This window comes from Coturnix japonica, chromosome 9 (genome assembly GCF_054131305.1).
Source record: "Coturnix japonica strain WE chromosome 9, WE-NBRP24, whole genome shotgun sequence".
NCBI classification, from domain to species: domain Eukaryota; kingdom Metazoa; phylum Chordata; class Aves; order Galliformes; family Phasianidae; genus Coturnix; species Coturnix japonica.
This window is the reverse complement of record NC_140671.1, coordinates 21,495,644-21,510,503: the sequence shown is the minus strand read 5'-3', so window position 1 is coordinate 21,510,503 and position 14,860 is coordinate 21,495,644. Positions and strand designations below refer to the sequence as shown.

General features: G+C 36.5%; 2 protein-coding genes across 2 annotated transcripts; both read right to left on the bottom strand.

The window, feature by feature from the left end:
* Positions 1-341: 341 nt before the first annotated feature.
* LOC146759822 (kinesin-like protein KIF20B) lies at positions 342-4,766 on the bottom strand. The gene is made up of 7 exons (XM_085509888.1): positions 4,584-4,766; positions 4,040-4,162; positions 3,582-3,642; positions 3,221-3,346; positions 2,818-2,957; positions 1,465-1,620; positions 342-536 (listed from the first exon to the last, which is right to left on the bottom strand). The coding sequence occupies exons 1-7, from the start codon at positions 4,764-4,766 to the stop codon at positions 342-344; spliced, it is 984 nt and encodes a 327-aa protein (XP_085366014.1).
* A 392-nt stretch (positions 4,767-5,158) lies between these two features.
* On the bottom strand, positions 5,159-14,373 carry LOC146759821 (uncharacterized). The gene is made up of 7 exons (XM_085509887.1): positions 14,206-14,373; positions 12,241-12,403; positions 10,817-11,084; positions 10,260-10,321; positions 9,938-10,057; positions 8,812-9,007; positions 5,159-6,366 (listed from the first exon to the last, which is right to left on the bottom strand). Exons 2-7 carry the CDS (start codon positions 12,319-12,321, stop codon positions 5,159-5,161), a joined length of 1,935 nt encoding a protein of 644 aa, XP_085366013.1. The 5' UTR covers positions 12,322-12,403; positions 14,206-14,373.
* Positions 14,374-14,860: the final 487 nt, after the last annotated feature.

Genomic DNA, 14,860 nt, shown 5'->3' with positions numbered 1-14,860 from the left:
ATTTGTAAATAGACTCTTAAATCTATCTAGACCAGTGACAAGATTTAAACAATTACTTTTGAATTTCAGCTTGCTTCTCATAATCAGATGCTGAAGCAATAAATTATTCAGATGCTATTCTGAGGGATATACAACAAAACCACCAGCAATCCCCATATTATTCTTTATTTCCTTGCACACTCCTGTTTTCCCTTGGAACTCAAGTAGCATACCGAAGCATCCTAAAGTAGTAGTTTGGCCATTGATAAGCATGCAGATGCATTAAGTCAAAGGGATGTTCCCATTAACTATTTTTAACTCTAGTTCATTCTCAAAGGGCTCTAAGTTAACTCAGTGGTTACTTACGATTCTATACGTTGCACTTTCTCCATTTCACTCTTTTCCTTTTCCCGAAGAGAATGTTTCATCTGTTCCAAGCTTTCATTTAAAGCCAAACTTTTGAGCTGTTCTTCCAAAGCTTCTACTAACTGATCTCTCTCCTCACGCCACTTTTGAAGATTACGGTCCTTTTCCTCCAGCTGGGCAACAAGTCTTTCCTAAATGAAGAACAGATGAACAGTGAACATCACCTACTACACACTGAACTGTTCTAACACTTCGGTAGTTAGCACCGTTTTACAGTCTTAGTAAATGTATGATCTCTTCAAGATCCACAGGAGCTCTAGAACTAGTTGCACTACAAACCTACAGAAGCAAAACCATGCTTCTATTAGACAACCTACATTACTCTCCTTGTGAAAAAATATTAGAATTATTTAAGAACTTCAATTTGCTCATTTAATGATTACTAATGAGCTTTAGGAAAATAAAGTCACAAAGTGATAATAATACTAAGCTCCTCACATCCTTCTATGCTGCTTGCAGGTCCAGAAAGTCGGGACTAACTACTTCCAGATGTAAAAAAAGCTTTGCAGAATGTACAGATTCACATGTTTAAGAAGTTACATGACAAGAGCCCAGCAAACAGCTCAAGTAACTCAAGTGACTTTGTTATCAGTCACTATTTGGAAAGTGATAAAGGAGCAAAACTGTGGCCGTTTGACCAAGTATTTTTATTCAGTATCTGGAGAGAAGTTTGTGGGGTTTCTTTAGAAACTCAATTGCCTTTTCTTCCTTATAAAGGCTTAAAGGCCTTCTGCTTTGCAGAAAAGAGAACAAACAAAAGCTATTGTACAAAATACTTTCTTAGCCTCATTAAATAGTGATCTATTTTTCAACTGTAATTTTCTTATTGATGTCCCACATACGTGACATTTCATTATGCACTTATGAAAGATCTTTCTTTTTGTGGCCCCCCCATTCCTTCCTTTTCCAAATCAAGCAGTTCTCATATGGGCTTTGGCGCATAAGAAAGCAAGGGGACTTGGACAAGCTGCTCTTATGCACCCTTACTGTTAATACTTGGTATGTAGTTGTCTCCAAACTACAGGCACCAGAAAACTCTGCCAGGACCTCATCACTTACAGTTTCTGCTTGTTGCTTTCCATAATGTTGTCGGTCCTCAGCAAATTGTTTCATTTCTTTGTTGCAAAGATTCTCAGCTTCTTTTATCTGATTTAGGAGCTCTTCTTTCTCCTCCAGCCACTTTTTTCTATCAGTTTGATACTTAGTCTCACTTTCCTATTTCAAAGAAACCAAAAATGAAATAGTGAGTCATTAAGGAATAAAAGTTTTAAAAGCCAGGTCATCATTAAATAGACTTGTTTCTGCAAGATAACAGAAACATTAGCAGTTTTTACTACAGAATATTCCCAAAGGCAGGTATTGGATAATCATTAGTTCTTTTCCATTAAAAAATAATCATTTCCAGTATTTCTTATTCAGACTGGAGAGCCCCCATAAAACATCTCTTTTTCTTTATAAATGTTCACACAAGCTTTACAGAACTTACACCAAAAGTCAGTATAAGAAAAACTCTTTTAACTTAAAAACTTCTAACACTTTACGCTGCCTTGCAGCAGTTGTAGAAAAACTTGCAGCTCCTTCAGGGTTGAAAGACAAAGAAAAGCAACATAGTTTACACTGTAGGAGTAGTCTCCTTTCCTATCAAACCTACTGGCAGACATTCTCATATATAGGACAGAGCACCTGAGAAACTGCTTGGAAAAAATAAAAGTCTTTTAACCAAGGAAAATTAGTAGACCCGCAGCCCAACAAAAAAGGCTTCCTGGTGATAAAGTTAGATGATGATTTCGATAGCTTATATTAGTTGCCCAAGCAACTAACAGAAAACAGTTTTGACAAATACACCGTAAGTTACAATTTGCTTTGAGTTAGTATTCCTTTCTTGCAAACAACAATTGTATAAGTATACTCTGCTTATAGCACATTGACGTGGTATAGAATGAAGCAATGAATGTTCAACTTTCCCCTCTTCTTGAAAAAGTGAATTGGCTCTGCGCATTAAAAAAAAATATCATGAATAAGCTTACTCAAGGTGAAGGAGGAAAGAAGTTCAGAACCATTCCACTAACAGAGTGGATGTAACCTATTGTATACTCACGGAGAAAACTCCCACTGCCAGCCCATTACTTTTATTTAAAAAAACAAACAAACAACAACAACAAAAAATAACATCAGATGGGATAAGACAACTAACTGTTCAGAGGCCAGCAAAAGAAGCACTGCTCATGGCAGCATAATGTAGGGAAGGCTACACTTCCTATACTATGGGGGCATCAGTGATGCCATTCTTAACGTACCACAAAAAAGCTGCACCTGGTCCCTATTGCATGTTGCACTGCAGCTTTTACAGGAAGTTTCTGTAATCAATATAACAGTTTACTTTATCAAGTTACAACTTTGAAGTTAAGTTACCTCCAGCTCTTTTTGCAGCTTTATTAATTCTTTACTGTTTTCATTCAAATTTGCCTCATCACTTTCGTTGTTCTTTTGCTGCCAGTCACTATTGCTCTGGTATTCCAGCTCACTGTATTTCTGTTTCCATGCAATCAGTTCTACTCAATACACAAAATGAGGTTAGATAGCATATCATTTCAAATATATATTTGAAATACCACACCAATGACTTTTTACTAAAGCTGCTTCGGTTTTATCTGCTACAGACATAAAGAAATAACAGAAGCCTTTAACTACAAGAGAGTTGTTGTTTACTATGGAACGTTAATGCCTAAGTAACAGTTACATGAAAATGGAAGTGGCTATCACAGTACGTCTAAACCCCTTTTGCATCCCTGCTCCCTTTCCCTGGAAAGATTACCTGAAGCTAATTTTTGGTTCTCTTCTAACTGAGCTTGAAGCATTTCATCTTGTTCAAGCTGCACTTCCTCTTGTTCTTCTAATGTCATCCGCATAACTTCAATTGTTCTATCCCTTGCACACAGATCTGAAGGTTTGAAAATTTACAGATGAACTCCCTACTAGCTCCCATTATTCTCAAATCAAGATTCTCCCATGACCAAAAGCTCTTTTAAAAGAAATAGAGCATCTCCATTGAAATATTTACATACAAATATATGCAGACATGTTTTAAAATCGAAACACAGAAGACTCAAAGTCATTAGCAATATGACAACATTTACACGGATATTCCACACACACACACACAAATAATGGCTCACCGTCACATAGTTGGTCATAGTCTTTGGAGATATCTTCCATCCTCTCAGTTTCCACCAGCTCCTATATTTCATGTTGAAAGAAAAGCATACACAGTAGAACAAGCAGAATCTTTAAGACAGCCTAGAATTAATAAGTTTTTCAAATAGCATAAATAAGGACTCAAGCTGATAAAAAGAGTTTATGGTAAGACATTTCAATTAACATATCGTGATGTCACTCAACAAGATCAGGTTATATGCATGTATTACATATGTATTTACTATGCAGATTATTGTATTTAAAGCAATCTGCCAGTGCTCTGTAGTGACTAATTATTTGAATATCTTTCATGGTCTACCACTAATTTCAGTTGGCCACTTTCATTTTGCTCCAATTTATTTTTTTTTTTTGACCTTTTTCCTGTTGCTTGGAAAACCTGCATCATTCATTTAATAAAAAATAAGAGCAAGTAAAATACCTGCTTAAGTTGTTGGATATAGAAGTCTTTATAATCCAGCTCATCCTTAAAATAGTTAATAACCCTTTCAAGTTCATACGTCTTGATCCTGAGGGATTCCTCCACAGAACGCATCGTGGACACCTGTAATGTAAGCACAGCTCACGGTTAATTAAAAGACTTCTGTAATCCAACCTGGCCAAATACTTCTTTGTTAAATAAAGAGGAATTCACAAACAAGTGCTGAGTAGGAAAATGACAGCAAGTGCAAGGTTACCAAGGAAGACATGAATTCATTTTTAAGCTTCAATTTTCCACCCCAAGCACACCCAATAAACTTTCAGACTAAGATCCTGCAAAATGGGTTTTAAGATATCTTCTTGTTTAATAATTAAATTTTAACTATTAACATCACTGAAGCTGAAATTGAAGAAAAAAAATATACATGCTTATATTAAAGAGCCTCTGGAAATTAGTCTATTTCTCTTCAAGTAAATAGCATTCTTCTTCCCAGTTATCAGCGTTTTTTCACAAGACTTAGGTTTTAGGCTTTGGAGTTACAAACCTCGCTTTGTACTTGCTGAATTTGTTTCTTGGCATCAGAATGTTTGTCTTTTAGATCTGCATACTCTTCTTCTTTCCTCTGCAAATCTTTTTTCAAATTCAGTACAAGGGCAGAACCCTCAGAAAGAATATTTTCTAGCTTTATGTTAAAAATAAAGAGACAAAGAACATTACTGTTACACATCTCATGGAAACAGCAATTACAGCTTCATCCATGCCCTGCCTGTTGGTTTCTATTTGTAAATAGACTCTTAAATCCATCTAGACCAGTGACAAGATTTAAACAATTACTTTTGAATTTCAGCTTGCTTCTCATAAGCAGATTCTGAAGCAATAAATTATTCAGATGCTATTCTGAGGGATGTACAACAAAACCACCAGAAATCCCCATGTTATTCTTTATTTCCTTGCACACTCCTGCTTTCCCTTGGAACTCAAGTAGCATACCAAAGCATCCTAAAGTAGTAGTTTGGCCATTGATAAGCATGCAGATGCATTAAGTCAAAGGGATGTTCCCATTAACTATTTTTAACTCTAGTTCATTCTCAAAGGGCTCTAAGTTAACTCAGTGGTTACTTACGATTCTATACGTTGCACTTTCTCCATTTCACTCTTTTCCTTTTCCCGAAGAGAATGTTTCATCTGCTCCAAGCTGTTTTTCAGCTGCATAACTTCTTGAATCAGATTTGCTTCTTTGCTACTTAACTCTTCAAACTTTTTGTCTGCATTTGCAGACTTCTCCTGCAGAGTTGCTGTAACTGTCTCCAGATTAACAATAATAGATTCTTTTTCTTTAAGTAATTCATTGAGTTTTGACACATTGTCTTCCATTGTCTTGGAAGCCTCCAGGCGATATTCAAGCTCTCTTATTTTTACCTCACAGTTGGCAACTTCCTCCTGAAATTGTGCAATCACTCTCTGATCTTCTGCAGTCTTTTCTTCAAAGTCCTGAGTTTTCTTTTCTATTTGCTCATGTAACTGATTCACAAGATCATCTTCCTGACTAGTGTGAGTTGTAATCTCACATAGCTTCATTACAAGTTGATGATTATGATTTTCAGCATTATTCAGTCCCGCCTTTAGGTTTTCATTGTCTTGAAGCAGTGCTTTGATGTGCTGACTTTTTTGTGAGGAAACATCAACAATACTTCTGCATACTTCCCAAATCCTTTCAAGACTATAGTTAAAGGAGAGGTCCTGCACAAGATCTGAGATGGAAGAAGTCTGTGACTGAATGCATGCAGAACTAATTTGAGATGTCCCTGGCTCATCTTTTTCACAGTCTGAGGAATCCTTTACACTGACAAAGTCAGTACCGATGGCGTGAAACTCTAAGTGACATTTGTATAATTCATCTAATTTGGTCCGCATTTCTTTTACTTGTGACACTTTATCAATTATACATTCTTTGGCAACTTCTATGTTGTTAGTTAGTTGGGCATTTTTGTCTTCTAGTGTCATATTTATAGATTTCTGTTCATCCAGTTCAGAAGCAATTTCCCGATAGTCAGCTTGACCCTGCAGAATTTGTTCACGGAGGACATCAGCTGTTTCTTCAGAAAAAGAAAGCTCAATACGCAGGCTTGTTACCTGCTTACTGAAATCTTCTTTTTTATTTTTTTCTCTTCTGCATTGTTCTTCAAGCACAGTTAAATGACGTTCCAAGATTTCAGTTCTTTCCCTCAGTGCTAGTACTTCCTTTCGGTACGCGGAGCACTTTTGTTTCATGTGTTCAATTGTCTTTTGCTCTACAGTGTTCTTTTTCTTTCTCTCATTTACAACTACTGTAAAACAAACAAACAAACAAACCAAAAAAAAAAGGGGAAAAGGAATGTAGCTCAGATTGATTAAAATCATTATTACATAGCAGTTCACAACACCAAGTAGCAACTTCTAAGTGAAAAACTGTCACAAATATGCAAGCCATGCCCTCACATCACATAGTATTTGATACTAGTGAAGGAATTAAAGTCCTCTGAACACGTAATCAGGTGCCTCAGATTTCTATACAGAATTAACAGCAAAAGGTTTTCAGTCTGGAAGAACACTTTTACCATGGCACTACTCAAACCTTCCACTCCACACCAGTAGAAAATCTAATTAGATTTAAGAAACATGGGAACGAGATAGATAATTCACAGCTATATTCTTTCTATCTTCCGTGCTTCAGCAACCCCTATAAGGCAGCCAGGAATCACTCCATCTACATCTAAATGGTAGATAAACAGTTCTCTAAGAAATTTCATTCCAACTCACAGTCCTCTTACTTTCAAAAGAAAGATAAAACCCTGGACAAGTTGATCACTTAAGTGTTGATATCTGTCTCTCTTATTCAGTTGATCTCTAAACAAAATATGAGGATTCCTACTTCTGTCCACACTTACTCTTTTGCATATAAAGTTCACTCATAAAGTTGTACAAATTTGCAGATTCAAGTTTCCATAAATATTCCATTAGCTTGGGGCTGTTTTTTTCTTTAACTGGTGAGCAATTAGCTAAAATCACATGCATTTTCTTTCTATCAAAAGCGACTTCTGCTGTATTTCATCATTGCTTTAGAATCCAGTTATGTCTATTCCATAATATGCATACTTTAAGTATTAAAAAAAATAAATATAAGTCAAGACTTACTAGGGATTGGGTCACCACAACAATATATTCCATGGTGATTCTTGTACAGTCCTTTTATTACTACAACTACAGAAATGCAGAATTTTATAGCACCCACGTGCAGCCTGCATTACATACAGATTCACATGTACTGCATGGAAACAGCCTCTTAACTCATCTAAGGAGTTTTATATACAGCCCTCAACTGATTTAAAAGTCATACTGAAGAAACAGCAGTGGCATATTCCACCCCAAACCAGGTTTTGGGTTTTGACTGCTGCTCCCAGCAACACTAGTGAGGGGAATATGATTTATAAGTAATCTAAACACTTTATGCTGAAAACAACAAGCAAGCACGAAAGCAAGATAAATAAGACTAGGGAGAAGATGTGTAATGTTCAGTCTAGAAGCTCCTTACACAGGAAGTAGGGAAAAAGCATTATTACAGAGCATAGGAAACAAGACCTAAAAGCTCAGAGAATGGTGTAAATACCCTGAACTTGAAGCTGAGATAACCTAGCATCTCCTAAAACACTTCTGCTCGTGCTACTTATATAACTAATTCTACAAAAGAACCAGCACAACATACCTGTGCTCATTGTTCTACTGTGTATATTTAACATAGCTAAAGAATATATATTAAGAGGTTTTTGAAATTGGACGCTATTAATACTCACAAATAGAAGAAAATTTTAACATGATTGAATACTCAGTACTTCTTAACAGAAAACTTCACGCTGACATTGTGACTATCAGCTACCCATTTTAATTCCTATGTGGAGCATTGCTGTCATTAATTTTTAAATGAGAGCTTTGGTCATATGATTAGAACAAACCCACTACTATTTGGAGTATGGAGGAGTCCACATCCCTCCCTCAGTCTCTGGTAAGATGCTTATATGTGATGCCATTCAGTGGTCACATTAGGATTCAATATTTATGCCAAATAAAGGCAGCAGGGACAAATCATCCAAGAACAGCATCTCATCCAAAGAAGGCCTTGACTTTCTCCCTTGCACATATTTTGCAAGAGGAATACAAGAAAGGAAGGGAATACAGCTAAGTTTTAGATTTTTCCCTTCTACATTGTATATGCCTTCCATAATTCTAGGAACACTGATGATCAGCTGTGCCCAGAAGTGAAGTTAAATGCATCAGAGCTTATCCAAACCATTTTGCTCAAATATTGCCCATGAGCGAGCAATTAGCAGGTCGTCAACAATTTTGATAGTTGCTTCAGGAAAAACAAAACAAACAAACAAAAAAAAGCACTTGAGCAGCTGATGCTACTCAGAAGATCAGCAACAGCAGTTGAAACAATCCTAAAGAAACTGCTTTAAAACTATTACCAAATCTGCAAGTGCATCAACAGATGAGGAAAAAGCAGCAAAAAGGAAAAAAATAGTGCAAAAAACTTTTAAGCATTCAAAAATGAACAGCAGAGGACCTTCTGATAAAGGGATATTTACATAACAGTTACTTCTATTTACAGTTTAACACAGTGGCTTTTCTCCTTATACCATAAGGTACGCGCTTCACAGCCTTTTGCTTCCGATTCGGAATAGGAAGCAATTTATGGTTTTGGAAGACACCCTGTTCAACGATGGAAGAAACTGTACCTTTCTTTGGAGGTGGCTCTTCCACAGTAGGCTTATCTTCATCAGTACTGCGCTTTCTTCCCACTTCCAACTCAGTTTTCTCTTGTTTCAGTGCTTTAACTGAAAGCACTGAAAATTGGCTGCTTTCAGTTCCTTTATTAGTGTTCTCTTCTGCCGGTTCTGCTTTAATGGTAGTTAAATGGTAGGTAGTCTTTTCCTGTATTGATATAAGATCAGTTACATTGAAGCTTAACAAAAGGAGCACTTAAGTCTCAGTAATCTTCTGTAGGCAAATATTTACACAAAACCATACAGCTAAAATATTTACCCGGTGACTCTATAGACATCAGTTACAATGTTGACAAATCTCAATAGCAGACAGAACAAGTACACCTTCAGATAATGACAAGTGCAATACTTGGTAGAGTATACAAGGGAAAGCAAGAGCCTAGCAGGTCACAGAGTAAAAGACTTGCACACAATCAAGAGTTTACCAGTTTATCAAAGAATTTCCTGTTTCCAAGAAGTCAACAAAATTACAAACATGGTCAAAGAGCAAATGGTCAGCTCTCATACAAGTTCATCACATCACACTTCTGCTAAGCTGCTAAAATCACTTTCATCGTGACAGATATAATCCAACCTTAAAGCTTACTCAGCTCTGTCACGCATATTTCAGATTGTGTCCTTGACCACAAGTGAAGCTTGTTTTCAGAGCTACTTCAGGCTACCAAACATCAAAAAATGAACAAAAACCACCAGAAGTGGTATGCACACATACTTAATCAAGCTAGTCTTCACATATTCAGTAGCTCGCGGTACATTAGTCAGGATAAAGTTTTATGGACTGCATAGAACGTGGAGATATCCTGACCATTCATACTCGTACTTCCAACTCTACTCAAGATACTTTTACTGTTGCTCTTCCTCTGATGTAGGAGTGTGAGGCAGGAGTTAGTGGAACACACTGATATTTTTGTTGTTTGTGTTAACAACAACTACCTTCAGATAAATTTGAATTGTTTACAATTTCAAGCGAGTACCAGCTACATACAGAAAATCAGTTTTCCAAAAATGTGTTGATTACAAGCATAGAATTAGTGTTTTCCTTTTTTTGTATAAGGATACGGAGATGTGTAAAACTCACATAATCTTTTACTTTTTCTTCTAAATGAGATTTTAAGTCTTGTAGCTCTGTAATAATGTCATCTTTCTGCACCATGATGTCCATTAGCTCTCGAATCCTTTCATTTTGTGCATTCATTTTCTTGGAAATAAAAAATAAAAAAATTCAGTCATCAGTTTCTAATGTAGTGTTAAGTAGCTGAATTACACAATGCATTAAAGGCAAATTCAGTTAAGCTAAGCTCGGTAAGAAATCTATTAATGGAGCGTACTGGAATAGCATTTTAAGCTACCACAAGTTGGTATTAAAACAATTTTACACAACATCTTCTTGATAAAGTTACCTCAGTTGCTTCTTTAAGTTGCTCATCAGACTCATCCAATTTAATCATCTGCATTTCAAAGTCTGTAACACACAGAAAAGGTTGTATTACATAAGTAGCCAATAGATAGTTTATTAAGTAATCAATTTTTCCAGATATTCTAATGTTTAGGTAGCTTTTGAACAGATTAATTAATTTGCATGTGGTCTTCACTTATTGGGATTGATTCAAAAGTTTTCTATATTTCTTGGAACGAAAACATTGCATCAACAAGACATAAAGAAGAGTAGAGATTACAATATAAAAGTAAAAATCAAGATATAGACATTTAACCCCATACTTACGAAAGTGTAAAGCTGCTAGTTGCAGTTTAAAGGAGAGGGGGAAAAAAAGAAAAGAAATAACCAAAAACTGTGGAATTGCTGAACCTGAATTTACACAAGGAACAAACTATCACTTATCTACAGGCTATGGTTCCAAAGGTAGAACATCTCCTCTAATTCCTACTCAAACTGGTTATTTCTCTTTTAGATTAATGAACTATTTCTGTCTTCTACCTTTCACATCGCATAACTCACCTTTGTTCTTCTGCATCAGCTCTTCTTCAGTTTTAAGTAGTTTGGTGTTTTTCTCTGTTAGCTCTTCTTTGGTCTCCATCAGTTCAAAGTTAGTTTTCTCCAGCTGCTTTTCAAACCAGCCAGTATCTTCCTTCGGGTCCCCCAGGGATACAATGGAACTATGTGCTGCCTCAGCTTGCTCTTTAATATCCATGACATCATAATGCACAGAATCAAGAATGCCCTCAGGATCAACACAGGTGTCAGGCACTATGCTATGTTCTCCACGCTGAAACGTAATTTATAATCAGTTAAAACTGGTGAATAGCTGACTACATAATAGCTGTTATTTCTACAGATAGTCTGGATAGCCACTATGAACACAGCCATACAAGAAGTTTTTAATTTCAGCTTCAAAACCCACCTCACAAATTCACATAGAACATGACAGTGATTCATATGGGGGGAAGATAAGTGGCATTCTAGTAACAGCTAATATATTTTATAGTATTTGATGTTTGGTCACTACTTAAACCAGTTTTCAAGAAAGTACAAAGGAGTTATTGCAGACTCCAATCCTGCTTTTAACCTCAAGAGTTTCACTAGGCAAACCATGTACAAGAACTGCCACTTCATGCAGCCATAGATTTCTGCTTTTTTTATGTTTTGAGTTTCCAGTTGCATTCAATGCAACTGATCATCATCTTTTCAGTTCTTTGTCTTGCAGCGCCACATCACCCTCATAGGCTGCTCCCTCTACTTTCACACTTAACCTCTTTCAGGTAAGGCCACAATCCAAGGGCACACATCCATCAATTGTGCTTCAAACACAAACTCCCAGCACTTCAAAGTTTTCCATCAAGACTGTAGCACTGATCTGACAGCTTAACTTCTTCAGTGTTATATCATAGCACTCACTCCTACCCATTCCGCTTAACCCCCACTTTCCCACTGAAGCATCTGATGGCCATAACACAGCTTTTCAAACTCTTTACTGCTCCACTTCTTTTGTCAACACTTGAACTGGACAATATTCAAAATTACAACGGCAGCAACATATGCGGTAGCTGGATTTGCTTTCCTACATGGGATCATATTTTGAGAAGAGAGAAAAATTAAGTAAATAGCATAAAATCTCCTCCAGATGTAACAAGTTGCTTCTTGATAGGTTGAATACTTTTTAGGAATGAGATTCTCAGAAGATGCTTCTGCCCTCACGCCCCAAAGAAACACAAAGACCCCAGTAGAGATTTTTAGAAAACTCTGTAGGAAAATTAAGCTCAACTAAAACACTAAATTAAAAAACCTGACTGCTGTATGGAGACAAACACCCAGATTCACTACAGATACTACACAAATACATTCATATTCTTAGAAGAACAGAATTTTTTCTTTAAATGCAAATCATAAGTACTGATCAACAAAATAGACTACAACATACTCACTTTTTGTGCAATAGCTGAGAATCTTAGCACATTGAGTGTTTCTTCATAGGTTGAAGCACACTGGCTGATGTTTGCTAACATGTGTATCTTCCCTTTTCCACTGAAGAATCCCTGAAGAAAGTGTGTTAACTTACTTTCACTAAACGGTATGTACTGCTGCACCCTTTGAAGACAAAAACCACAACAAATCCCATTAGCAGAAGTTAACAGCTTCATTTCAATGTGAGAGCTATCCAAGTGGAAGACAACACATTAATAACTGCACTAGTCTTTAAATCATTTTGAGTTGTGGGTTGTTTTGAATTTAATCTTTTTGCTAGTTTGCAGACAGGTTGTATGATTGTTCCAGCTACTATGCAGCCATTATCTTCTTAGACAACCCACAAGAACATTTAAAACAAAAAGTACATTCAACATCCAGCCTAAGATAGGTCATACAGCCTCATGTTAGCTTAAATTCTCTCTCACCTTTCTCTTTCCCTTACCACATCTGGCAAACTGACCTATCTACTTCTAAGAAAACAGTACCCAACAAAATCAGAGATAACCACTCTCTCAGTATATTGTCTCTAGGAAAGGACAATAGTAAATACTTTGGAAATAAAGAAGCATATACTTATCACAACATCTCTGGTGTTTCCTAAACCAAGGTTAAGTCACTGAATCAAACAGCTGGTGATGTACAGAAAATTAGGAGAGAACTCCTAAAGTGTGACTAAACACACTGTTCTCCAGTGAGGTTACCTGCTGGACTCTTTACAGCTACTGAATTCTGCAAACAGAGCTAAAAGCTTCATATAGCTACGCTCCTGTCACAACACACGTGACCCATAAGTAGCTTTAGTGCAGGAGTGGTAAATGAGTACTTATTTTAAAGAAAATTGCTATCAAAGTCATCACTACATTTCCCCCATATTGTTAAAATTTCAAGTGATCAGGACCAACAAATAAAACAGTTCTGAATAAATCAAAGCACTTTAAGCAGCAGCTAATTTTAAGGAATCCTTCTTCCCTAGAAAGGACAGACAGATAAGAGACTAATCCAGTAGCAAGGCCTATTTTCATCTACTTTTAAGCATAACAGAATTTGAATAGGCTACCAGGCACAGTGTGGCATTTCATGAACACAGAGCTCACCTAATCTTTGGGACAGAAAGACACCTTCAAATGAGAATCAGCAGAGAATTCTGCAATTATATCCAGCTGTGACTGTAAATAAATACTACATTGTTTAAAATACAGAAAGCTCTGTCTGCACTCATTTAGAGCACAACCTCAGACAGAAGTAGCAAGCAGGCTTTCTTCTCTCTGAATTTGGTTAGCTAGATCAGAAAGAATGATGAAGTTGCATCAAGGTTTGGAAAAAAATATATATATATGTATATATGTAATTATATATATCTATATGTATATATGTAATTATATATATCTATATATATATTTTTTTTCCAAATTATATATATATATATATATATTCTGACCATGTCTCTTGGCTAGAACAAAGCACAGCAATATCCCTGAGGAAAACTGTTACAGCAGAACTAAATGATAAATGCAACTAACTAAGGAGGAAAAGGTCTATCATTTCACACATTTAAAGTGAAAATAGTGAAAACAAATTTTATAATCTGCCCCAGGACTTGTTTGAGAAGGCAAGGCCAGAAAAAAAAAAACAAAAACCACAACGCTAATTTGCTTAAGTCTATGATAACACATTCAGAAATTTAGAACTGGAATGGTTTTATTTGAAAAAACAAACAAACAAACAAACAAAAAACAACAACAAAAAGAAGGCAAGTTTATAGATCACTTTCTTAGATCATTAAGTCTTCACACATCTGCAGAAGCCTACAGATAGTTTTCACTCATAACATAGTTTCGTACTCTGCATTTTAAACAATAGTTTAAACATTGTACATGATATCTGAAATCTACAACTAGTTTACAGTTTGTACAAGGACTTACTTTGACTGCTGACTGATCTTGAGTGCACTAATACACTTGCTTAGAGTTAGGAGAGATGCATTGATATTTCCACTCTCTTTCAGTCTGTCACCTTCATTGCACGTCTTGGTATTCCTTTCTGAACCAGCAAGATCACACAGTGATAATCTGAAGGCAGATAAGGAAAATTAAGTTTTCTTGCCTTTGAATGTACATTGATTATTTATCATTTCCAACACAACCACTCCTCCTAGGGGAACAATTTCTTGAACCCTTTCATGCTTTTTAATGTTGCTTTCCTAGTGAAGTTGCACACTACTTCCTGCCAAACTCTTTTCCAACACAGCTTCCATTTTTCTGCCATATTCTTCCTTCTGAGGATTTACGTTAGTTCAGAAGTTGAGTGAGAAGGATAAAGGAACACTGTGTGGAACTGTGTGGAACCTCTGCTTGTCTAGATGACGAATATCTGTCTACAGACCTGTCTAAAGACCTCTCCTCAGAGACTTGCCCAAAAGGCCAGACCCATTATTCCTGTGTGGCAGGCTGACTCACAGAACAGCAGGCTTCTCTTCACGGCGCATCACGTGGACACAAACAGGCTGCTGCTGCAAGGAAGGGAATTTCTCCTGAGCGTCTCACCACAGACGCTTCCTCTGCTCTGCTTTCCTGCAAA

Bases quoted from the DNA above. Each gene is read 5' to 3' on its own strand.
- LOC146759821 (XM_085509887.1), bottom strand. From the start codon at position 12,321: ATGTTAGCAAACATCAGCCAGTGTGCTTCAACCTATGAAGAAACACTC. The intron at 10,322-10,816 runs GTGAGTTATGCG...TGTGTGTTACAG, and splicing joins GCTGATGCAGAAGAACAAAG to ACTTTGAAATGCAGATGATT. The intron at 9,008-9,937 runs GTGAGTTTTACA...ATATCAATACAG, and splicing joins AAGAAAAAGTAAAAGATTAT to GAAAAGACTACCTACCATTT.
- LOC146759822 (XM_085509888.1), bottom strand. From the start codon at position 4,766: ATGTGTAACAGTAATGTTCTTTGTCTCTTTATTTTTAACATAAAGCTA. The intron at 4,163-4,583 runs GTTTGTAACTCC...CTTACATTACAG, and splicing joins TTCAGCAAGTACAAAGCGAG to GTGTCCACGATGCGTTCTGT. The intron at 2,958-3,220 runs GTAATCTTTCCA...TGTATTGAGTAG, and splicing joins GAACCAAAAATTAGCTTCAG to AACTGATTGCATGGAAACAG.